General features: G+C 46.7%; 1 protein-coding gene across 2 annotated transcripts; it reads right to left on the minus strand.

The window, feature by feature from the left end:
• Positions 1-516: 516 nt before the first annotated feature.
• LOC111078553 (nephrin) lies at positions 517-22,103 on the minus strand. Of its 2 annotated transcripts, none has more exons than XM_022373286.2 (12): positions 21,629-22,103; positions 5,329-5,901; positions 5,093-5,263; positions 4,735-5,025; positions 4,361-4,660; positions 3,998-4,288; positions 3,637-3,939; positions 3,289-3,573; positions 2,930-3,211; positions 2,063-2,865; positions 1,592-1,975; positions 517-1,372 (listed from the first exon to the last, which is right to left on the minus strand). In XM_022373286.2, exons 1-12 carry the CDS (start codon positions 21,666-21,668, stop codon positions 1,364-1,366), a joined length of 3,732 nt encoding a protein of 1,243 aa, XP_022228978.2. In that variant the 5' UTR covers positions 21,669-22,103; the 3' UTR covers positions 517-1,363. The 2 variants fall into 2 exon arrangements, with proteins under 2 accessions (XP_022228978.2, XP_022228977.2); XM_022373285.2 differs by having other exon boundaries at positions 1,592-1,996.
• Between the last annotated feature and the right edge of the window lie 1,957 nt (positions 22,104-24,060).

Genomic DNA, 24,060 nt, shown 5'->3' on the forward strand with positions numbered 1-24,060 from the left:
GTATGTATATGTATATGTATTTATCGTATTTAATGAAATTTGATTTATACACATACTAAATATTTTTTTGTATTTTTTTTTCGATTTAAATGCAAATGCTCGTTGAAGTCTAATTTGTAATTAACATGTTTATCGGTTTATTTATTCGTAGAATTCTTTAGCATAATTTTTGGGGCTCACGTGTGCTGGGATCATCCTTCGTTATCATGTATATAATTTATTGTCATGCATGATAAAAGGAAAGTCGTGGGATTGGATTGTGTAAACACGTATATTTTAAATACATTTATATATGTATGTATATATGTATATTTATCGAGTCTTAGGTCTATCAAAAATCACGCTTAAAATAGTGATTTATATTCTGTTACTTAATTGAAGTTTCGTTTTATTCTTGTTTTGGTGATTTCGAATCGGACTTCGTTGAAAATCGTTTACGCTTATCGGGCCTTGTGTACATGTACACGTATGTCTGTTTATATGTTTTGTAAGTATATGTATATGTAGATATCGGTATGTCCTATAGCTTAAACTTGAACAACTGCTAATGAGAATGAGTCACGACTCAGCAGACTCGTTAATATTTATGCTAGATGCTAAAATGCGTAATTCCTACTACTTAATATCGAGAAAACTTACTACAAATCAATATTTTGAGAGTGTTCTGTTGTTTTTGTTTTGTTCTGTTTTGTTTTTGTATCTACCAATGCTGCTGTTGTGGTTGTTTGTGGGTTTTTCTTTTGGTTGGGGTATTCCGGTTAAAAGAGGAGTTGGAGGGCAAGCATTTTTGTAGAGTGGGTTGGCGCACCTGCCCCATGGCCAAACCAAAACCAATAGCCAGCCAGGGCCCAAGATTGATTTTCGGGGCCCCCGGACACCGAGTCGGCTATTTGGCGGACGTGTGGCTTGCGTGTTCTCAGAGTATCTCGGTTTTGTGTGTGTGTGGTGATGCCACCGCCACCGCCAACGTCTCCAGGGCTCTGGGCACAGGTACTTATCACAGCCTTCGAGCGCCGCATGCAAATGTCTTTTTCCAAAAAAAACATTCAACATGTTTCCTCCATTTGCGCTCCGTAATAATCAACGTCATACATGTATGTACGAGTATAGTAATAATTATAAACAAAAAAATAAAAATAGAAAATAATAAAATCCAATACAAAATGCAATAAAACCTGCAACAGCCAACAACCAAACGAAACCAAAGTGAACACGAAATGCTTCTATCATACGAAGTCCAGATCTGTGCAGTGTGGGGTGCTGGGTAATTATGTTTGATGTATGTCAATCAGTCTAGCTGGGTTTGGCTGGGTTTGGTTGCTTCGAGTGTTGCTGTCTTTGACGCTGCTCTGCACGGCATTGCCTAGTAGGTCTGTGGAGGAGAGGAGTGAAAATACGGAGTGGAATGAGCATGCGATAAATACAGGTTATTATTAAATAGATAGCTGTTGATGTTTCCCCCAAAATATGTATATCCAGCTCATTAACATAATGAACTAATAGTTTGGGATCCATGGCATACATTTTCTCCAAAATTTAATTGGTACTTTGGAAAAATATTCGATATAATTCGATGGCTGTCAGAACTTACCACTGGCGGATAGGACATGTATTTGTCACTCATGTTGAAGTAGGAGCCATCGGCTGGTGGCGCCGGCGACGGTGACGATATGTAGCTACCCTTGATCACCAGCGAGGAGGCTGGCGATGGCGATGGTATGTACATGCCATTCGAGATCAGCATATGGTCGTCCTTGGAGCGCATGGGCATGCCGTCAATCATGCCAGTGGCACTGTTCCGCTGGCTGTGCCGCTTCGGGTTTGGCAGTGTTCGCGTGAAGTCCGGGTTGCACATTGGATAGTGGGGCGTGCACATGGAGCTCTCCTGGTATTTTGGCGGATACGCCGTCGACTGTATGATGTCCACATTCTCCACCAGATAGGTTGAGGCGGCTGCCTTCTTTTGGACATCCGCCTGCAAAGCAGTGATGGGCAGCTGGTTAGGATTGGGCGACTGGTCAGTGCATAGACTCGTCATCGATATTGGAGTGGGAGCTCTTACCTTATAGACTGACTGATTGTCGTCCTTGGAGTAGACGTCATCGTTGCTGGGCTCCGCCTCGCCCTGGGACTTGTTCTGGCGACGTATCACGAACCAGGCGACAAGGGCGGCATTGAGAACCAGCAGAACCATCGCCGCTGACGTGATGCCGATGATCATGACATTGGGCAGCTCGTCCTTTTCCGTGTACTCCGCCGAATGGGGCTGGGAACCCTTGCTGAGGGAGAGCTTGATGTCGGGCATGAATTTGCTGCCTCCAGCCTCGTTGGCCGCCATCACCGAGAAGTAGTAGGTGGCCCCTGGCTTGAGGCCGTCCAGCGTGATGTTCAGGCTGCCCGGCTTGGCGTCCACGTACTTGTACTTGTCCTCGCCATGCTGCTTGAGGCGCAGTCGGTAGTAGGTCTGCATGCCGCCGTCGAAGCCCGGACTCCACATCAGCTCCACTCCCGTATCGGTGACATTTCCCACCCTCAGCTGCAGTGGAGTGTCCGGCCGGCTTGGCTTGCTGAACTCCAGCGTGGTGCTCGCCTGTCCCAGGGCGTTGCGTACCACGCACTCGTACTGCCCGTAGTCATCCGCTGAGGTGTTCTCAATAAGCAGGGCCGACTCGTAGTTCAGGGCATCCACTTGCCGGTCCAGGGTCTTGAATTTGTTGCGGCGCTGCATCTTCAGGTCCTTGCCGTGTCGCCGCCAAATAAAACTGGGCTGTGGTGACGCCAGGGCTCGGCAAATGAGCTGCGCCCTCACTCCGAGACGAGCGGCATAGCGGGTAAAGGCGGGCGTGTGGTCGATCTCTGGGGCAGCTTTTAAAGGAGGAGAAAGGCAAAACTTAAGCCTGATCTCTGGACCTTCCTATGCTGTACTTACTTTGCACTACCAGGAGCACATTCTGTGCGGCTGGCGGTCCCCGCTGGTTGTCCACGATGCACGTGAAGTTTCCGATGTCGCTGCGCTCCACACTGGCAATCTGCAGCAGAGCTGTGCCGTTCTCGAAACTGGCGGTGGTGCGAGAGCTGAGGTCATAGCCATCCCTTGTCCAGCGCACATGCGAAGCGTCCAGGGGACGCGCTTGGATGTGGCAGGCCAAGACCGCCGGCTGGCCGGCCATGAAGCTCTGACCTTCACTGACCGAGCTGATGGTGGGCGCATCTGAGGCAGAGACAGAAACAAAGACTCAGCTCAGCATCGTCCGCGGGCGGGGGCCTATTCTGTTTAATTTTACTCACATTCCACGGCCACTTGGATCTCCAGCAGAGAGGTTCCTTGACTATTAAGCGCCTCGCAGATGTAGACGCCCGCATCAATGCGACTGAGACGACTTATATTGAGACGCGGTCCATCGGAGATCAATCGCTGCCCGCTCAGCGTATTGGTGGTAATGGGCAGACCGTCCTTGGTCCAGGTATAGCTGATCGACATGGGGTTGCCGCTGGCCACAAGCTCCACATGGAAGGGGGCTCCCTCCACACCCACGAAGGTGGTCGTCTGAGAGGCCTCGAACTTGGGCGGATCTACGAACAGAAAGTGGCGCTCAGTCAGCTGCAGTTCGCCGTCAGGGTTTCGCCTCTACTTACAGAGAATATCCAAGCTGATGGTCTCATGGACGCTGCGCTGCAAGACCTCGTTGTGGCTCTGACACGTGTAGATTATGCCATCCAGATCCTGGGTGATGTTCACGTACATCTCCAGGGTCGAGACCGATCCGCCCCAGAGGCCTGGCTTGTTGGCCAGATTGAGACCCTCGACGGGAATGCCATCCTTCCACCAGCTGATCTTGGCTGGCGGATTGCTGGAGCTCGAGTCGCAGATGAGTTTCGCACGAATGCCGGGCACCAGGTTTTTGGGCGCCACACTGATCTTCACAGTCTCGGGTGGAACTAAAGGGGGTGTCACTTGAGTCATGGTAGTTGAGCAAAAGGCACTTGATTCACTTACAGTGCACACCCAACGTCTTGGTGGCAAAGAGCGGTATGTCTATGGCTGCGTTCTGGACCTCGCACTTGTAGATGGCATTGTTGTCGGAGGCATTCACCAGCAGCGACAGCTCGGAGGTTATCTTGCTGTCCAGCACCTTGGCGGGTGCGTTCACGCGCTTGTCGTTCTTGTACCACTGCAGTGTGGGTGGGGGATTGCCGCCGGCGGAGCTGCACTGCAGCTTCAGTATGGATCCAGAGATGAGTATGTCGCCATCGTTGTAGCCCGTCAGCAAGGGTGGCGATGGAGGGTCTAGGGATCAAGAGTCAAGAGTTTCGCACTAAGTTACCTTCTTTGGGCTGGCCCTGACTTGCTTGGACTTACATAGGACATTCACGGTGTGGGAGCCAACCACGTTCTGGGTGAGTTCTGTGTTCAGGGCATGGCAGACGGCAATGAAGGTGCGACTCTGCGAGTCGATGCTCAGGCTGATGTTGGAGCTGCTCACCCAGCCGCCGTCGGAGCTGCTGGTCGTCTTGTAGGTGCCATTAGCGAGGGGGCGGCCGTTCATCGACCAGCTGATGCGGGCCGGTGGATTCGAGGGGGCCGTCACGCAGCCCAGTTGCACGGAGTCGCCGACCTTGGCTCGGTTGGCGCCACTCAGGTACACATCCTTGGGTGCATCTGTGGGGGTGCATTCATTTCGTGTAAAGTTGAGAATGCTTGAAAAAGCTGCGGGAAACGCCTCAATAACTTACACAAGACGGTCAGATTGAGTTCGGCGCGCAGGGGGGAGGTTGCCAGTAGATTCTTTGCCTCACACACCAAATTCGCCCCATTGTCCTCGGCCGAGGCTGTGAACTTGTACACGTTCTCCGACAGACGTCCTGAGGTGCGCTGCGGCGAGTTGATGGCCACTCCATTCCGATACCACACCAACTGTGCGGGCGGATTACCGCCGCGGCTGCGGCAGGCGATTTGCATTTCCTGGCCTCGATGCAGGCTCTCACCCTGACTGTAGCCCTCAAAGAATGGCGGACCTGGCGGATCTGCGGGGTGGGGGCGGGTGATTAAAATTCATGGCATGGCCCGGGGGGTCTGAGGAGGTGGACTTACACAGCACAGAAAGCTGGACCTGGGCTCGCATCGGTACGTCGGGGGGCAGAGCCTTGTGACGAGCCTCGCAGGAGTACTCTTTGTAGTCGTCATCGGAGCGTGGCTGCAGTTGCAGCGTCGAACTGGTCGTAAATCGCTTGGGCGCCGTCTGATTCACAGAGACTATGGGCACTGCCGGGGGTACAAAAAGTTTTAGGATCCCATTTGGACTAGGATCCGCACTAGTGCAGACTTACCCATTGGGACCGGTACGTCGGCCTGGTACCAGATAATCTCCGCCGCCGGATTGGCATTCTCGGCGATGCAGTGCAGCGTGAGGTTCTGTCGTTCCACCACCTCCACCTTGGCGTTGCGGGCAAAGCCCTCGATGACAATGCTACTGGGAGCGGCCACGATGCTAAGCTTGGCATTGGCTCGAATTGCTGGATTTCCGGCCGCAGGTCCCACCTGGCACTGATACTCCGCATCGTCCTCCAGGCTGGCGTTCTTCACTTGCAAATTGTAGATGCCGTGCTGGGCATCCACCAGCACCGAATAGCGTGGAAATCCGGGTATGACCGCCGAGAAACCGAGTGCAAAGCCATCTTTGGTCCACTGCACCTTACCAGCCCGGGCGGACACCTCGCAGCGCAGTAGGGTGTCCGTGCCCTCGAGTATTTGCAGATCGTGCGGCGTTATGCGGAACTTCTGCACAGCAGGAACAGTAACAGGAGCAGGAGCAGCAACAGCAGCAGGGGCAGGTAGCGATGCGGCCGTAGTCGAGGCCGTAACTGTTGCCAGGCTGCTGGCACTGCTGCAGCCGATGGCAGCTGTGGAGAGGGAACAGAGCGGAGGGAATTCGCATGGTTAATCGGCACGTTCGACATTTGCGCACGTAGTTTGCCAAGTGCACCGGCATTGGGAACAGTTCAATTGGCATCCGAATCAACATCGACCTGTCAGAGTCAGAGAGCGGCCCGGAGTCACACAGTCACAGTCACAGTCAGAGTCAGAGCCAGAGCCAGAGTTTCAGCCAACGTTGCACAGTCACCCAGTTTTACGGCCCACACATATAAAATACACATTACTTGAGCGTAAGCCCCAACGACGAGGCTCAGTCACATCGCACTAATTTGGAACAACTTTTTTTTGTTCTCCTCTGTTTCCTTTCTGCCCCCGATGTGTCAAGGTACTACTCGTACTCTCAGGCTGTCATTGAGACATGGATATGTCGGTCTTCGGTCGGTCTGTCCGTTCGTTCCTCCATCAGTCGGCCTTTTTTTTTGTTGTTGTTTTCTGTTCTTTCTGAGCAGTCTGTTTGACGCTGTATCGGCCCACACCTACATAGATACAGCAAAGTAGGTCTACAGCTTGCGGCTCATTAGCATTAAAATGTCTTAAAGAAACGACCCGGCCACGTTCGATACCAAATTGAACAGCCTACTCACTCAGTCTTAGACGCTGAGTGTGCGTGTGTCTGGGTCTCGGCGACCTAATCAGCATTAGAGCAATCTACATAGGTAATATAAAAGCATTGACAACACACACACACACACACACGCACATTGGGACGAGGCTATGGGTAACTGGAATGGAAATCCACCCACGTGTGGGCGAGAGAACGGCGGTGAAAGTTTTTCCATAAGAGTAAATAAACCTGCTACGAAATTACTCCTCATAAGTCAATTTTTGTAGGCACGTTCTTGGCTAGGGCTGTGCGATTATGTGCTAATAAATTACTTGGCTAAACACAGCTGTCAAGCTGTCTATTAATAAATAACTCTGCGGAAAGATTCTCTAATGAATTTGCCATTTATCAAGCACTAATCTCCAATAACATGTTTAATTCCCGATCGATCCAAACAAGTTTAATTCATATTCAGCGAACATTACTCAATTAAACAGGTTAAGGTGAATGGCAGAACGACTATTGCCCATCGCATCGATTAATGAATGCCATGCCAGAGTTTCCCATCTCCCATCTCCCATCTACTCCACACCACACCACTCTCGAGCCACTGTGCGCACTGCGGGCCGCTGCGTGAGTCGGACGCAGCCAGTCTACAAATGGCTCGACAAATAAACAAAGTAAACATTTCTGTCGTGGACTTCATCAGTGGATTAATTGATTATTTGTCGTAGAAGACAACGGACATGCGGCGATGGAGATCCAGCTCTAAGATGGTCTGGTCCCCCACAAAATGTTGGGTGCTGGGAGCGGATATGGATTTGGTCACAGCGGAAATGTGGAAATGTGGGGAGATGTGGGGGGAGGCCACCCACAGGTCGTGTTGGTTGGTCGGTTGTCATTTGCTTTTAAGGGGGCGCCTCCATTTGCATTCTGCATTCTCTGCTGGCCAAAGTTCAAGCAATTAAGCCAAGCGACAGTTGACCAACTCTGCACAGGCAGAACACTTCCTGCGGCAATTAACCGACGACGAAAACCAACAAAAAGCAGCACAACTTGACAGGTTTTTGCACTGACAATGACGACAAAAACAGAGAAAACTGAGACCCAGCACAGCACAGCCCAGCCCATCCCATTACAGCCCCGACCGACGGACCAGACCAGACCGACCAGCAATGTGCATACGAGTACAACTCATTTAGTGTCATTACGGGAGGAAGACAGGGCCCTGACGGACAAAGGGACGGGCGTACAGTTACGACAGACGGAGAGTCGGGTGGATATGGAATGGCCAAGAGGGCAACAAAATGTTGCTGGCAGGAAACCAACCCCGACTGCGCAAACAAAAGACAATAACCAGTGGGTAATTGTCACACATATGCAAGCCAGGATGGACGCAACAAAGAAATCCTTGAAGTGTGACAGTAGGAAGCAAAGAAGCACCAGAAGCACCAGAAGCAGAAACAGAAACAGCAGCAGAAAAGGAACTTGAACAAGAAAAGGAAAAGCAAAAGCAAGAGCAAAAGAAATGATATGAAATGAAACGAAAGACAGAGCACAAAATGCACTCTGTCAAGTGGAGTAGAGTGCAGAGTAAATGAAAGATGAGCAGAGGGCCAGAGGGCCCAACCGGTTTACCATTTCATTCATGGGTTCCTTCGGCCAACAGCCCCGTTCTGGCCAGTGGTCAAGACGGAGGCCCAGTAATTGTCAACTGGGCCCACAAATTGTACACAAGCTAAACTAACTTCTTAACCGCAAAAACCGACGTCATTTGCCGATGATGATGTCGATCCCGGTGCCACTGCCGCTGCCGCTGCCTCTGCTCCTGCCTGTGCCTGTGCCCTGTGACTATCAGGGTACAGTCCATATCCTGTGCTCGACTTGAGCCTATGCCAATGTCTCTTCCTGGCCACAAGTTAAGTGAGTGTGCTGGCCTCAAAAGCTGGCTAATAGTTTCTGAACTGGGTCCTGGCTGCACTAGAGATGGTCGAATTTCAGAGTGATTCACGCACGAGGACACGAGGTGTGGCACGCAATCATTTTAATCGTTTTTATTTCTATGCTGCTGCACATCTCTAACGAGTGCTACGTGTGGCAATGGCCAGCCAAGCGCAACGCAACGCCGGATGTCGCACTAATGGTCAACGCAACGTACTCGAAGGTCCCGGCCCCAGCCACAGCCCCAGCCCGGCTTGGCTCTATCCTCTCTCTCCCTGCGGCCCACTGGCAACTCCTTCGTGTATCGGCCAGAGCTAGCTGCTTTGTAAGTTAAACTATCTACAAGTCATTAACTCATACAAAGCCCAGCGTCTGTCGCCCAGCGCTGGGCACTGGCACTGGCATTGGGAGTCTCTGGGAGACCCGCGCAGAGGCACAGGCAAGTGCGGCAGTCGGGCCCAGAGAGCGAGAGAACGAGAGACAATCCAGAGTGAAGTGGCCCCTGGACCAACGCACATTTAGCTCCTCTACGCCTTTTGTTTTTCCCTCATTCCCTCTTTGTTCCTTCTATGTTTTTTTTTTCTCTCTCCTTATCGAGACCAGTTTCCAGTTTTATTTCGTTTCTCCTCTGCCCTGCCTCTTTCGGTTCTCGGTACGGATATCTCTGTGTGTGTCTGAATCTTTGGGGCAACTTCAGCGCGCTAATGGAAAATATTGTGGCATATCACAGGAAATCCGGTGAGGTTTTTTTTCTCTTGCTGTTGCTGTTACTGTTGCTCTGACTGGAGTTTGTTGGTGCTGCTGCCGCCTTCAGCACACTCCTTTTAGCCGGCAGGACACTTAGCCTGTACAACACAGCTACAGCAACAACAACAACAACAACAACAATATTTTCTCGCTTTGACAAAATTAACGGGCACATAAATCTCGTCTCTGGGTTTTGCGGCTTTGCGTTATAAATTTAATTAAATTTTTTTTTTGTTTACTCTGCTGCGCCTCTTAACCATTTTTTGTGTGTGTGTGTGTGGGTGTGGGTGTGTGTGTGTGTGCTAACTGAACAAATGGCTTTTATTAAATTGATTAAAACGGCTCTGGTGTGTCAAATTTGTTGTCAGCCATGTTAAGCGCCGGGCAAAGTGATTCAAATTGCTTTAAATGGCAAGGGAAAGGATTTCAGCATGGCCATAACAATTATTTTCAACAAGGGGGTGGCATGAGTGGGCCAATCTCACATGTGATGTGGCTTATCATCCGCTCTGGTGGCTTCATTCTCAAGCGGCTCTGAGGCTTTCCCTCGTCTGAGACTTTTGTCTGTGCTGAAGTAAGACAGTCGGCCCTTAGGTGGTAATCCAATCGAACTGAGTTGACAAATTGTGGCAAGCATTTCGGAGTAGATTTGGCTTTGATGCAGCGCCCTCTCAGTCTCAGATTTCAGAGCGATTCATCAGCTTTAAGACCCTTGGAATTGGAGATCTATTAAAAGAATATCTTATCTAATCGCTGAAATCTCTTTGCTTTGCCATATACATACTCGTATGTATATACATAATGTGTGTGTGTGTGTGTGGTACACATTGCTGGAGCAAAGTGTTGTGTGTTTCTGTGGTTCTGTGGCTCCTGGCTGACTTTATTGACCCGGACCCGCCTTAATCATCTCTCTCACAGCCCTCTAGACTGTCGTTTAATGTTCGCCTTGGGCACGCTTAATAAATTCACAATAAAACGCATTTGAATCACGCAGATCGGCAGATAGCGGGGGGAATAACGACCTCCCCATTGAATGGCCTCCCAATGTTTCTCCTGCTCCCCTGCATCCCTCTGGCTTCCTTGTTTTCTTCACCGAAATTGCCGCATTAACAATTCTCTGTCTCCGGCAGTATTTGTGTTTGTGTGTGTGCGAGAAAGCACTGATTGAATTATAAAATTTGCAGCTGAACAAATGTGGCCAGGCCAATATCAAATGGTAAGAGCCAAGAGGGAGGCAGGGACACGGGCACGGGCACGGACTGTGCCCCCATCCCGAAAAGCCTCTTCGACGTTAAACTAATCAACTAATTTGCTATGAACTTTGCGGTCCGCACAAATTAGATCGTCCGAGAGAGCAGAGAGCTCAAAGCCCAGAGATGGGACCCACACCGCTTCCATTTGGAGGCATTAACATTAATTATTTTCTGCTTCATGAGCATTTTAGATGAACACGACCCCTGGTATGGTGAGATGTGACCTCAGTTTTCAAGTGAAGCTCCACTCAAATGCTCCACTTCGCCCTGGCCAGTAGTTTCGGGACTTTCATCTTTAATTAATTAATACAAAAATGTCTGCCCCTTTCGGTTGTGTCAACTATTTTTCGACTTTGCCATAGAAATATTTATACAAAAATCGCTGCCCCAACCGCAGCCCCCAAAATGAGCAGAAATTTATGATGTTTTCTTTTTTTTGCGGGTTTTGCTGAAAACTGAAAGTATTCTGCGGCCTGTTCATGCGGGCTTTGGCAATTAGTTAAATTAAGACGAGGTTGAAATTTATCAGAAATGTCAGTGGGAATGTTGTATTTAAATCCACTAAACCGCGGGACATGCAATATCCCGCGTTTTAGGCTTTAGTCAAAAAAAAGGATTTCAATGTTTTAAAGCTGGCTTTAGGTAAAATAATAATGGGAAAACTATAAAAGCCCCAATCGAAATTAAATAATATTCGAACGAGTCGGGAGAGGATAAAAATCTATTTTTTCCGTTCGCTAGGAATCGTTAAAACGGGCAACGCAGAGAGAACTGTAATAGATTTTGATGATTTTACGACTGTAAGCCACTCAAAGAAACCGCTCGCTGGCCCTGTCGCGAACCCCCCGCTCCCCCGCTCATCCAACCAGTTTTGTCAACTGCCGATTGCGTGGGTTAAGAGATTTTGAACACCCACAAGCCCACAATAACAACAGAAATGTAAAAAAAGAATTGACAAATTTTATTAGTCATAAATTGAAAATCATAAAACTCGTAGAGAGCAGCAGCCAGCACCTAAGCAAAGCCGGACCGGACCGGACCGGACGGAACTGAGCTCTGTTTGCGTCGCCAGTCTATGAAAGTAAATTAGGCCGTGAAGAGATGGAAAGAAATGGAAATGGAGAGTTAGGCGCGGTTCCTTAAAATATGCAACAAAATATTATTTAGTAGGATCGTAAAACTTGGCGCGATGCGAATTGCCAAAAGTTTGCCCTGTCGGTGAAAATTAATTTGGGACTCTTCTCGTCCCGGAAAAGTTTAATATTCCACAGTGGGATCACAGCACTCTGGGGAATAACTACTGGTCTTTAGGCAGAATTTACACACACCTACCAACACCCACAGAGCGAGACATACATAGGTACAGGGAGATCCATTTGAATGAGAAATATAGCTGGACAAAGGTAGTAAAAAAATGGTCCGGCAATAGACTCATAAAGAAATCAAAGCGAAACCAGTTTTTAGGAGCCAACATCAGACGCAGTCACTAACAGAGCCGTCGCCATCGCCATTGCCGTTTGCCGTTGCCGTCATCGGCATCAACATCGACACAACCTACGTGCTTTGAAAAGGTAAAAGAGAGATATATGAAGAGGGAGAAAAACTACGGGCTTATGAATGGTAGCCACCATATGAATGGTCTTACAAAGACCTCAAAAGACGTGGGCTTTGCCTCAGTTCGCGGCGCATATTAAACTGAATTTAAATTTTAGCTGGAGCGGTTCTCCAAGCCGGAGTGTCAGTATGGGAATGGGTAAGAAGTAAGAAGTACGAAGTAAGGGGTCTGTGTCTGCCAGTGTTTTGCAAACCCAAAGCACGCACCTGGCATTGGATTCTTGCTTGGTCTTAGCCCGACTTGTCTTGGCTCGGCTCGACTTAGTTTAATGCCGCTTCGAATTGGCCAACAACGGCGATCGACGACGGCTGCACTTGTCGCTTAGCTGAAAATGCCAAGACAGAGTCGATTGCATGCCACACTCGGCGGCTGTTCCTTGGCCTCAGGCCCCCCCTTCCCCTGCGCTACCAACGGCCTGTGTATGTGGCAGCTGCATAATTATAATGTCTGGGCCCAGAGCGGTACATTGGCTCAGCTCAGCTCCGCTCCGTCTTTGTCGGGGCCTGCCTGTCTCACCGAAAGGTCAAACAACATATTTTTGCCGTTTTTATTGCCGCTCTGAACTTTATCGACGACTTTTTGTGCGACGAAATTAGTTTAGAAAAATGTACGAAATGTTTTCAAACCGCCAAAAGAGTTTGTCCATAATGGAACAACATTTTTAAGCCGATCGAATTATAAATATGCGATGATATTGTAATTTATTTGAGCGGAAATCCATAAAGCAATTCATAACTATGCAAATGCGATCTTAAAATTAGCAGCAAGCATCATAAAAACATTTGACACAATCCACTCTAACAGAATTCATTTGCTCGTCGTACCTCAGCACATTGCAATTTCGAATAAACATTTCATTGATGCGACCTGAGTATGCAAATATAATTTATATGCACACACCCGATCGTATTCGTATTTTCTACAACATTTAGCAGGCGGATTTGACCAAATTTTTACCTAAATTTTTATTTTATTGCCGTGTACCCGCACGCTCTCGTGGAAGGCAGACTTCGAACATTTCGATACATTTTGGTTTCTTGTTGGGTATTTTCTCGTAATTTTATTTATGTATGCAGCTCGCAACTTTGTCGAGAGCTGTGGGATTGTGTTCGCCCATTTGTTTTTATAAAACTTAATGGTCGACTGATTGCCGGCCACAATGTTGGGATTACATATATAAATATACATATACATACATATGTATAAATATCATTGTATATTTATTTATATTTTCAAGGATGCGTTCATTAACTTTTTGAGATTTATGAAGGCAGCGTGTGAACAGATGCGGGCCGGGGCCGGCCACAAACGCCCGAGTATCTTCAATTGTCAGAGGTTCCCATTTTTAACTCTAACACGGATTTTAATGGGGGGGACATAAAACCCATTTTTATTTTGCACTTTTGGCTCATAATGAGGTTTTATATGGCCCCCAGTTAGGCACAAGCAGAGAACTACAAAGCCAGTCAGGCGTCACCAGTCGCCATTCACCAAAGAGCCACAATCTCAAGTTATCCGATGGCGTTTTGGGAAACCGTTGGACCATAACGCTCGGGCAACAACTCCTCTCTGGGAGTTAGATAATCGAGATACTGGTTGCTGCAGACACCAAAGCCAGATTAATGGCTTCGAGCTGATTAGTTTGAGGCCAAGACAAGAGACAAGACAAAAGGCCAATTCGAGTCTATCCACCAGCCGTAATTAAGCAGAGACACCAAAGCGCGTTTCATTGCGATGCCATGGGATGCGATGAGTAGAGTTTAGTAAGAATCCGAAAATTAAAGACCCCATCTGGCATAGTGCTCTACATGCCCAGCAACCAAAATGTTCATTTGTCAAAATTAACACGGCACGGCACGGCACACAGCACGGCACGAAACAGACACCGACCCAAAACAAATTCAATCTAAAAAGCCGCCAGCCATCGGATAGATTTTCGAAACCTAAAGAATGAATAAGCCAACGGGCGCACGATTATATTTGGGGATGCAAATTAATCTAATCATGATCTGGGAATCTAAGAGAATAACGAATTATAAAGACCCTCTCTACGAGTACTCTGAAACATGAATTTTTTTAATTTTCTCATTATTCCCCTTGTATCGCCGTATCTAAACATAAATATCAATTTCCGAAAAAAAGGCAAAACTACTGTCCCTACCAATTATGTCTTCACACGCCCTCATCCCTCAAAGAGACTTTCCTATTATTGTCATTCGCTGAACGCCCCCGGTGAGCTCCGAAGACCATCAATCATCTGATCTGTGGAGTGTATGAAAAGTTCGTTAGTGCGAAAAATGAAGTCTAAATTCTTGGCATGGCGTCTGTAACTGCAAATTGAAAACGCGGCGAACTAAACAATTTTCACATTGTCGCGCCTGTTTATTAATTCAGTTTGTATCTGTCGCTCGCGTTTTGTTTTTTTTTTTTGCCCAAAAGTTACCGTACACTTTTGTGGGTTTTCGACCACGTCCCTGGCAGTTTAATTGAGGCAACAGCAAAAGCAACAGCAGCAGCAACAAAAAGCAAACAAAAACGATCCCAAACAACTGGCAACTGACGCTGCTCGAAACCGGCTTAGGCGCGTCTCATGCCCACACACTCACAGACTCACATGAGCAGTAACTCTGTGTGTGTGTGTGGTGTGGTGTATCTGTGTTGGCCATCCATCATTATGAAATGCCTGCTGGTGTGGGTAAGTGGTGCACCTGCTCGCATTTCGCCTGGCAGCACAAGAGAGGGGAATAGGGAAGGGGGATGGTCCGATGCCAGGTCCGGTCCGGTTTGGCTCAGTTCGGTTCGGTTCAGCTGGGTCCTCCTCCTTCATTGATAGTTTCGAGTGCAACTTTCGCATGCGCAAAGCTGCTCGACAACATATGCTGTGCCTTGTCCAGTCCATCCAGATCCATCTCCATCGGCATTGCCATCGCCATCTCCATCTCTATCCCCAACTCTCTCAGCTCCCCAGCTGGTCCGCTTTTGCTGCCTGGTGCTTCTGTTTTTGCCGTGATTCTGGTACTGTCTTTAGCCTGTTTTTTCGATATGGTAGTTTATTTATTTTTTGTGCGCCCAGCGTAAGTTAATATGACTTGTAGCACGATGATTGCTTCCTGTGCGCGCACCAGGGAGAGAGCGAGCGAGCGAGCGAGCAGCTCGGCGTGGCTTGGCTTGGCTCGAAACCAGCTTAAGAGGCGCTGACAGGCCAGCGACAGCAACTGGCGATGGGGCAATGGGGCTATGGCTATCCCTCCATCAGCTTTTGTTGGTTGAGACTCTCTGCTTTTTTTTATGAATGAAAAATCGCTGCTGCTTTCGCTGTCGCTGTCCCAGTCGCTGTTGCTGTCTTTGTCTCTGTCACTGCTGCTATTTCTGTCTCTGTCTGCTAGCGGAAGTTATAAATTAATTGAGTAAATATCGATTCGCACACACACACACACACACTAAGCTCCAGTTGGCAGGGCTTGCTGGCTGATTGCCTGGCACTGCCATGCCATGTTAATTGGCGGCACTTGAAGAGCGACGACTCACAAAACATCGAGCATTCAACTTTGGCTATTTGCATAGTCAAATTGGTTGGCTGAGTGGGTGGTTGGATTGGTATGGGGATGGAAATCGAGTTAGGAACTGTTTAGGAGCCAGCGCCTCGTCAGGGTACTAGATTAATCACCATAGAAATGGAATACTGAAGTGCTCATCGAGTATGCCCATTCAGCATTGATAATTTATTGAAAGCGCTTCGATTGCGTATTGGATCCCTCAAGGCGGGTTCTATCTGGAACGTTTTACGAGTACGGCATCATTTTTATGGCATATGCTGGCCATCAACTTGAGCTAAACTTTATTAATTACCCAGGCGCGATATTTGCCAATTATTTATTTACTCCACGCCATAAATCCTTGCGCCGTACTGGCTAAAAAGTGAGAATTTATTACTGCAATTTGACTGTAATCTCATCACGATATTTTATGGATCGTTTCAGCCAGCCATTAGGCTATATATTACTAGTATAAGTAAATATGTGAGTGCGCATACTTGTTGAGTGATTAGTTATTCATAACTATAATTGGAGCTCTAACTAAAGAGCAGCACACTACCTTGGCACTCTTTAGGCGACGCCTGGATCAGGCCATGAAATCGCATTGAAAGGTAGTCTCCTTTCAGTTTGCTCTGCTCTCACCGAAGAGACGACACCTTTAAGTTTGCACTCTTCGCACGTTACACATCTTTAACCCAATATTCTTTTTTTTTCAGCTTTTTCCCTGGCGGCTGGCTTTATCTTTTGTCTGTGCTGGAGATGAGAGCCCGTCATGCATAATTGCATATATCAGATACAAACATCTAACTGTACAGTGAACACCCATACAGAGGAGCTCGTTACACAGCACGTCATAAGGAGCAACAACAGTTGCTTATGGTGATGGTGGTGGTGGTGGGGCTGTCGTTGCCGTTGCAACTTACATGCCGTTGACGCCACCTAACTGTCAACTTTCTTTTCGTTTCGCCCGGGCAATGTAATTACAGAGAGCAGTGTATCGTATGCTTGTGCCTGTGTGCGTTTACTTGCATGCAATTAGCATACAAAAATATCAACACGGCTTGCATTTATATAACGCTACAAATTATGCATCATTGAAGCTGCCACCAGCAGCAGCAGCAAGCTGCAACGTTGGGGACGTTGAATAATGACCGAAAATGCAATGGCAACCTGGCCCGCAGCAGCACATCCCCTGTCCAAAACCGCCCCACCCGCTCAAGTGGCAAGCTCCAGTCAACAGTTCGCCAACATCCAACAGCCAAGAGCCAGAAGGCGCAGACACCGCAGCCTCAACTTCGGCCGACAACGTCAGTGGCAGATCGGGCTGGGGGCTGCTTGTAGGAGTATCAGACGTCGTCGTCGTCGTCGTTGGGTAGGTGCTACTGACACCACACACACGCCCACTTTCAAGCATGCCCCTCTGCTGCATTGGCTGCACTTGCCGCGCGGCAGACACGGGAAAGGAAAGCCAAATGAGATGAGACCATGCTGACTGAAAAGTGTGCCCAGATCACTGGCAATTCAAGGGAGTGAGTCGGAAAAGCAATGTACTTTAAAGTATTATATTTATATTATATCAAAACATTCCCCAAGTGTCTGCAGGTTTTACATAAATCCAATTATGCTCTCCGGTTAAACAGGCCTGACAATATCCTAAAGGCTCCTTTAAATTTTAAAGTATTTACTCATAAAATTAATAATAATCCAATATCCATGCCATATCATTTATAATCAGAAACCAGAATTGCTGCAAGCTAACGATTATGTTTCCGACATAAACATAAAGTACAACAATATCAATTTCATGAGCTCGGCTCATCTCTGCTCATCCCTGGCACGTCGAGTGGTGCCTGTGGGTGGGTGAATGCTGGAGAAAGATAGACCCTGCACCACCCAACCCTCGTCAGTCCCAGCCCCAGTACCAGTCCCCCGCAACAGCCAGTTGTATGGCACGCATGAATAGACAGCTGCAGAGTTTTGAAAGCGCATTCGCATTCACACTCACATTCGGAATCGCATTCGCCGACGAGTTTTCACCCACTTGACGTGCAAAGTACTGCAAAAATACAAAAAGTAAGAGAAGAAAAACAGCATAGTACAGAATATGTTTGTGCAAAAGACAAACAAAATGAAAGCGCAGTAGGAAAGGCAAGAAGAATGGCAAAAAATTGGTTCAATTTAGCACAAAGCCAACACCCATAGAGGGGAGAATGCCAGAGCGGTAGCACAGGGGCCGGGCCTATTGAAGCCCTGTCTCATCTCATCTCATCTCATCTCAACTCAATGGAGAAGAGCAAACAACGACAACTCGTTAGCACAAATTTTAGATGGTTTGAGTAGAATTTGGGGGGAGTGTCAACGCCTTTTAAATGGGCAGCTTTTTAGCTTGCTTATTTTTTGTGTGTGTTTTTCTTTTTTGCTACAATGGCAAACATGAAGTTGCGTTCCCAGAGCTGGAAAAAGTCCCACCCCACTTGCGTATTCTTGGTTTTCTGTTGATATTTTTTGGCAAATTTTCATAAACTGTTATTTATTTTTATTGCACAAAGAAACTGCTGGCAGGAATGAAAAGAAGTTGCGAGCAATTTTCTGCTGCTTTTCGTGGCTCATTTTCAGTGGCGGAGCGGAAGTGAGTTTGCAGAAAAATAATCAAGGAAAATGTTTTGCGCTTTTTGACCAAAAAAAGAGAAACAAATCCAGGCACAAATAGAAATGTTTATACAAAACCAGAAAAACAAAAGCTGTTACAGAAGCGTTGCCAGATCCAGAGCCCAGGCGGGAAGTGTGTATGGACACTGGCCAACAAAAAGGCAGAAAAAACCAGACAGAAACTACACTTATGGCCGCAGCAACAAGATGGAAGCACATTTTATTTACATAAAAACAAATGACCAGCATGTTGTGTACGGGAGCGGGAACGGGAACGATGGGATAGGGAATGAGCGGTTCACAGATGAGAAGGTAAGGCCAAGACCAGGGGTTGTAATTATGCGGCACTTTCCGCTGCAGATGCAGTTGGTCCTATCCTTCCAACTATTGGAATGTGCCTGGGAAAAGCTGTGCTGTGGTGGCAGCCATGAGGTGGCAGAAATATGAGCATGCAGCAAAGAAGATGGCAAATGTACGCCAATATTACGAATAAAAGTTGGCCAAAGTTGAACAGTCTCCGAGTGGCTAAGCACACTCGATATCCTGTAGCATCTATGCAAATGGATATGAAGAACACATCAAAGAAGAGCCGGAGCTGGAGAGAGAGAGCGCTTCGCCCTATAATAAGGTGAGCACTCGGGCTGGAGGATGGCTGCTTTGGAGCCCGTCCAAGTGGAGCACACACATCGGAGCAGCTCTGCTCTCCATTCTTTGGCCCTAGCCAAAGACCGAATGCGGTCAGTCGGCAGGCTTGAAGAGCTGCCAGATGTAGGCTAGTACCAACATCATTTGCTCTTTATGGCTTAGTGCCGTGATACCTACGCAACCCCAGCCCCATAACCAGTTCGTCATACATGTAATTTGCAGTCATTTTTCCCACTTCCACTTCTTGCTCAGCTTTCTGCCTCTTTTAATCAGAGCAAGTGGCTTGCCCCGACCGACGAGCCCGTCCCGTCCCGTGCCGTCCCGTCCGGCTTGGCTAAGTTAAGTTAAGTTAAGCAACCGATTAGCCACGGCTCAGGCCGTCAGTTCAATGCACTGCCCGGTAGAAGGATTTACGAGTATGCAGAAAAGTTTTAGGCTAACACATTTGCACAGACCCCGGCTCTGGCATTAAACCAAATCGGGTTTTAAGTCCACTCCGTCGGCTGAGGTTTTTGGGCTTTAATTCAATTTGCCTATGCAAATCGCTTGCGGATTATAAAGCTGGCACATCTGAGCTGTCGTCGGACATTTGTATTGTGTACTACTAGACTAGACATCGGTAAGCCTCGTAGGAGGGACAGGGCCAGGGGCAGCCGAAAGGGTAGAGCTCAGCTCCCATGTTCTATGTGGGTAAAAGAGATTTGTACATTCATACATTCCGCAGTCTGTCACTCTCCTCTGGCCTCCTTTCAACGCCTAACCACATCCTCAATTTTGCAGTTGTGCCACAAAGAGAGTAGGCAAATAAAAAGCACATACCTACTGGTATCAACTAATTTTGTAGGCTGGCTGGCGCTGGCTGCCCTCTTGCTACACATGAGCAACGAAACGAGAGTTGTTTTTTTTTTTTTGGTGTTGACTGGCACCCGGGCAGGTGTATTTCTTCTTTAGCAGCTTGCCTACTTCCCCTGGTTCTGCTGGTTCAGCGACGGTTTCTTGGCGGTTTATTTTTCTGTTTTATATTATTTTTGACTTCATTTGGCTTGTGTGCCTTTTGCAGCTTGACTTGTATTAATTTTCAGCGCGTGCAAATGGTGTGGGCCAGCTACAAGTCATTATACATAAATAAAAGAGTATTCTGTATATATACGTATAAACATGAATGTGTGAGGGGGCAGCTGTTGATATTTTCTCGGGGCGTATAATGTCTGAAGGATGTCTTTCGACAGTGCTGTTAACCTCAGACTTCCTTTTGCAGCTCCTTGTTCTGTCTTTTTAAATTTAATTCACTTAAACCGAACCCAGACAGTCTACGACAACGACAGTTAATGTAGCTGTGAGCGGCCGAGTTCTCAGAATTCTCACACAATTTGGCAAAAAATTCACATAATAGCCATCAAATTGTTGTGAATTTCGGAGAATGCTTCCAATTTATGAGAATATTCTATCTTAAAATTGGCTTAATTGTACGTTAAACATTCTACTGAAACAGTGACCCCAGGCGCCGCTCTGGATAGGAAAACCCAACCATTTCCCCCCCAGATCATTTTCACAGCATGATAATCAAACATTTTCAATGCCCACTAATAGATTCGTCATGTGGCATTAACGCAACAACGTTAGAAACGTTGAAAATTGTGTTAACTGATTCGGATGGGTCCATGATATCATATGCAACTTTAATTCTGTTGCAGTCAATTAGCACGCGGCCAATAAATGAATTTAAAACAGAACTTTTAACGCCTTACAAATTCGAAATTCAAATTTTGGTATGCAAATAGTTTTCAATTAACAGACGAACAAATGCCAACAATAAAAAGTCAAACTATGCGAGACAAAAGGCACCAAAAACTTTGCCATCAGGAAAAATGGAGGGAAAATAATTAAAAAGTGCACGGCTACAATGTTGGCAGGTGATGCTTCTTCCACTGCCCCAGGCCCCAACACTCCTACCTCCCCGGTTGAAGTGATGGTAAAAATTAAATTATGTGTGCCACAAAGTTCGCCTGAATTATGTCGCATAAATCAAATAAACAGCAGCCGAAGCGAAGCGGCAGCAAAAAATAAAAAGATATATAAAAAGTTGAGGCTGCAGAATTTGTTGAGGAAAATAACTGAAGCTGCGAAAAAATTTATACGAAAAACTTTTGCATATAAAGCAGTGGTGGGGAGGGGCTGGCTTGAGAGAGGTAGATGGAGTATGGTATGCAGGGCCGTGTGTTAAAGCAACACTTGGCTATGGCAAGACATTATTTTGTATATCTATTTGCTGTGCAAGAAAAACCACAGCAGACAGAGAGGTTGTTCGTTAGGTAAAGAAAAAACAAGTGTTTAAATGTCAACAGCAAACAGACTGAAAATCGCTGGAAAAACCAGCAGCAGTAGCAGTAGCAGTAAGCTGCCGTGGCAGTGTGGCAGACAAGCAGACAAAAGGAGTATCCCCGCATTCCCATTCCCATTCCTATCCACATCCCCATCCGCAACCCCCCGGATTGACTAAGCCACAATTCATATGGCAAGATACGCGACTGCCACTGCGTCTGCGAGTCTGCGACGGGACTCATCTTCTTTTTGTGTTGCTTTGTTTGTGGCGGCTCTCGTTGGCCTGTGTAGCAAAATGTCATGAACTTTTGCCACAGACATTTTGCAGGCGGTCAGTACATCGCTTGGCATCCATGAGATACATATGTATGTACAATGTACATTGCCTTGTGTGGTTCATATGTCTTTAATATTTGTTGGACTTGAAGCTTGATAACTCACCCAAGAGCACGGCAAATGTCAAAGATATCCAAAACTGCATCTTGTAGGTTGCTCGATTGTTGCTTGCAATTTGTTGTGGGTTTTGGGATTGCGACACACACACAGACACACACAAACACAGACTTGCACTCAGACGATTTCGTCTTTAACTTGTTTACAGTTGCAGATACTTGTTTGCTCGCTGTTCGGCAGTATCCGTATATATTTTTATGTTTAATTACAGGCTCCAGCCAGTTCGAGGCTTGGCCGCACTTTGCCTTGCATTGGGCGAAACATAATTTTTGGGTGCACACTCGCTTGGAGTTCCAAAAAACTCGGAAAATATATTTTTTTTTTTCACGGCGAAAGTACGTGTATGTTAGGCACCGGATCGACCGCGATGCAACATGAAAACAGACCGCACAGACCGAGCTACGAAAATTCGACTTATTGTTATTTATTGTTTTAAACGACGCGGGGCAGCAGCCGCACAACTCAAAAGTTGGAAATGTATTGAGCATTGAGCGCTGGAATTGAGAAGTATCTTGTATCTGAAGCCGGTTAACTGGCAGCGGCTCGAACTCGAACCTCAAACAGGTTTGAGCTAGACTTATACGTAGCCATCTGCTCAGGGGTTTGGGTCACTGCTAAGACTAGCGGTAAGAAAATCCTCGCCCTAGATGTATCTGAGCCATAATACATACTTAATTTAATTATTACAACATTTTTTGTTAAATCAATGACAAAATCTCCCAAATCCAATTTATATCAAGTAAATATGCTATCTCACAGTTTTCTACATAATGGGTATGGGTATCTTCCGGTTGTCTAAAACCATTTTGAATTCCGCAGTCCGCGCACTCGTATCTTTTAGAACAACGACTTCGTTTCGGGTTTCCTCTCGCAGCATCCATTGCGCAGGCGCCAGAGCAGTTCGTAACTCTTCGATTTGTGCAGACGCACTCTTATACGAATCTCTGCTACTTGACATCGGACCGTCTGCTACAGCTACTACTCCCATAGCTGAATACGCGTTCGAAGAGAGTATAAGCTGTATAAGCGTAGAGTATGCTTATAAGACCTGTATAAGCTCGCATATAAGAGCTATATAAGCGGGGGCATATAAGAGCTGTATAAGATACAGCTCAGATAGAAGATACAGATACAAGAGTTTTTTCCTTTACTAGACTTTGCGTTTCCGTTTGCTTGCTGTTGCTGCCTCAAGTGTTGGACTTTTGATTATGAAAGTAAAAGTGCTTGTTGGGGAGCGGCGCTGGCTGCAGTCGTGCAGCGGGGTGGGGGGAAATGAGTGGAAAAACAGGCGAAAAACTTTATAGAAGAACAACAAAAGATTGTGCAAAGTTTTCGACATTGGGGGGGAAGTGCTCGGCTCTCAGTGAGAGATGAATTAGAAAAACTTTGTTCTATCAGAAATATTTGGGTAATAGGAAATGAATTGACTGAGATTTGGGATTACTTAGGTAAGAGGCATCCATAAGATGTTTCAAACAGAAATACCACATGAAAACTTGTTGAAATGAATAGCCGAGAGAATGCTACTTCATTGGGATAGGCCAGGACTGGTGTAAGGGTGGTTTGCAGCCCCCGTAAAAGGATACCAGCTCCGCCCGCCATCAATGCGTTAATAAGGAAAAATGAAGGGCTGATCAAAAATGTGAATATAATGAAAATCCGATAGGCATTCAGGCAACAATTTATTTAATTGGTAAAAGATCAAATGGAACAGTATATTAAATTCAGAATATTTCTCCATTTACCCGTTGACTGCGGAATACTATACAAATAACAATCGACTCGAATAGTACAATCGAGAGGAATGCACATATACATATATGAACATATAATATTTTCGACTGCCGTATAATATTTTTTCAAATTAATGAAATAATACCGCACACTCTTCGAACAATACAAATCGGTGGTGCACTTCAGAGATGCCAATGCTATTGAATTTGCGTCGCAGCCAATAAATTGAAATAAAAATGCACTTCAATAACCAAACAAAAATCGGAGCTGGAAAATTTAAGAACACATATGCCCATCATCATCATCATCATCATCCACCAGAAGAAAAAATAGCAAACATGCCACAGTAGAAACAACAAATATGTTTATTTTTCTGTGCATCTGAATAATAAATAAATAAAAATAAGAACCAGAGTGCCAGGAGTGCTATGAGTGCTAGGAATTGAGCCAAAGAATCAGCTCACGCTGCTCATGAGTCCTACTGTTAGTCGGAGCTGTATCTATTCAATCGATAGCTAATTCAAGCTCTTCATTATTCTTAGCTCATCTGTGCAACGCCTGATTTGCGCGCTCTCTCTGGTTCATTCGACCATCTCTGGGGTACGCTTTACGGGAGTCCCCTTGGCTGATTTTTGATGTGTGAAATGAGTTTGCCCAGACTCACAGACAGACAGACAAATGAAGAG

This window comes from Drosophila obscura, unplaced genomic scaffold (genome assembly GCF_018151105.1).
Source record: "Drosophila obscura isolate BZ-5 IFL unplaced genomic scaffold, ASM1815110v1 contig_186, whole genome shotgun sequence".
In the NCBI taxonomy this organism is placed as follows: domain Eukaryota; kingdom Metazoa; phylum Arthropoda; class Insecta; order Diptera; family Drosophilidae; genus Drosophila; species Drosophila obscura.

Excerpts from the sequence above, each read along its gene's own strand:
- LOC111078553 (XM_022373285.2), bottom strand. The coding sequence starts at position 21,668 with ATGCAGTTTTGGATATCTTTGACATTTGCCGTGCTCTTGG. Across the intron at positions 4,661-4,734 it reads ACTCAATCTGACCGTCTTGT|ATGCACCCAAGGATGTGTAC; the intron begins GTAAGTTATTGA and ends GCACCCCCACAG. Across the intron at positions 4,289-4,360 it reads CCACACCGTGAATGTCCTAT|ACCCTCCATCGCCACCCTTG; the intron begins GTAAGTCCAAGC and ends CTTGATCCCTAG.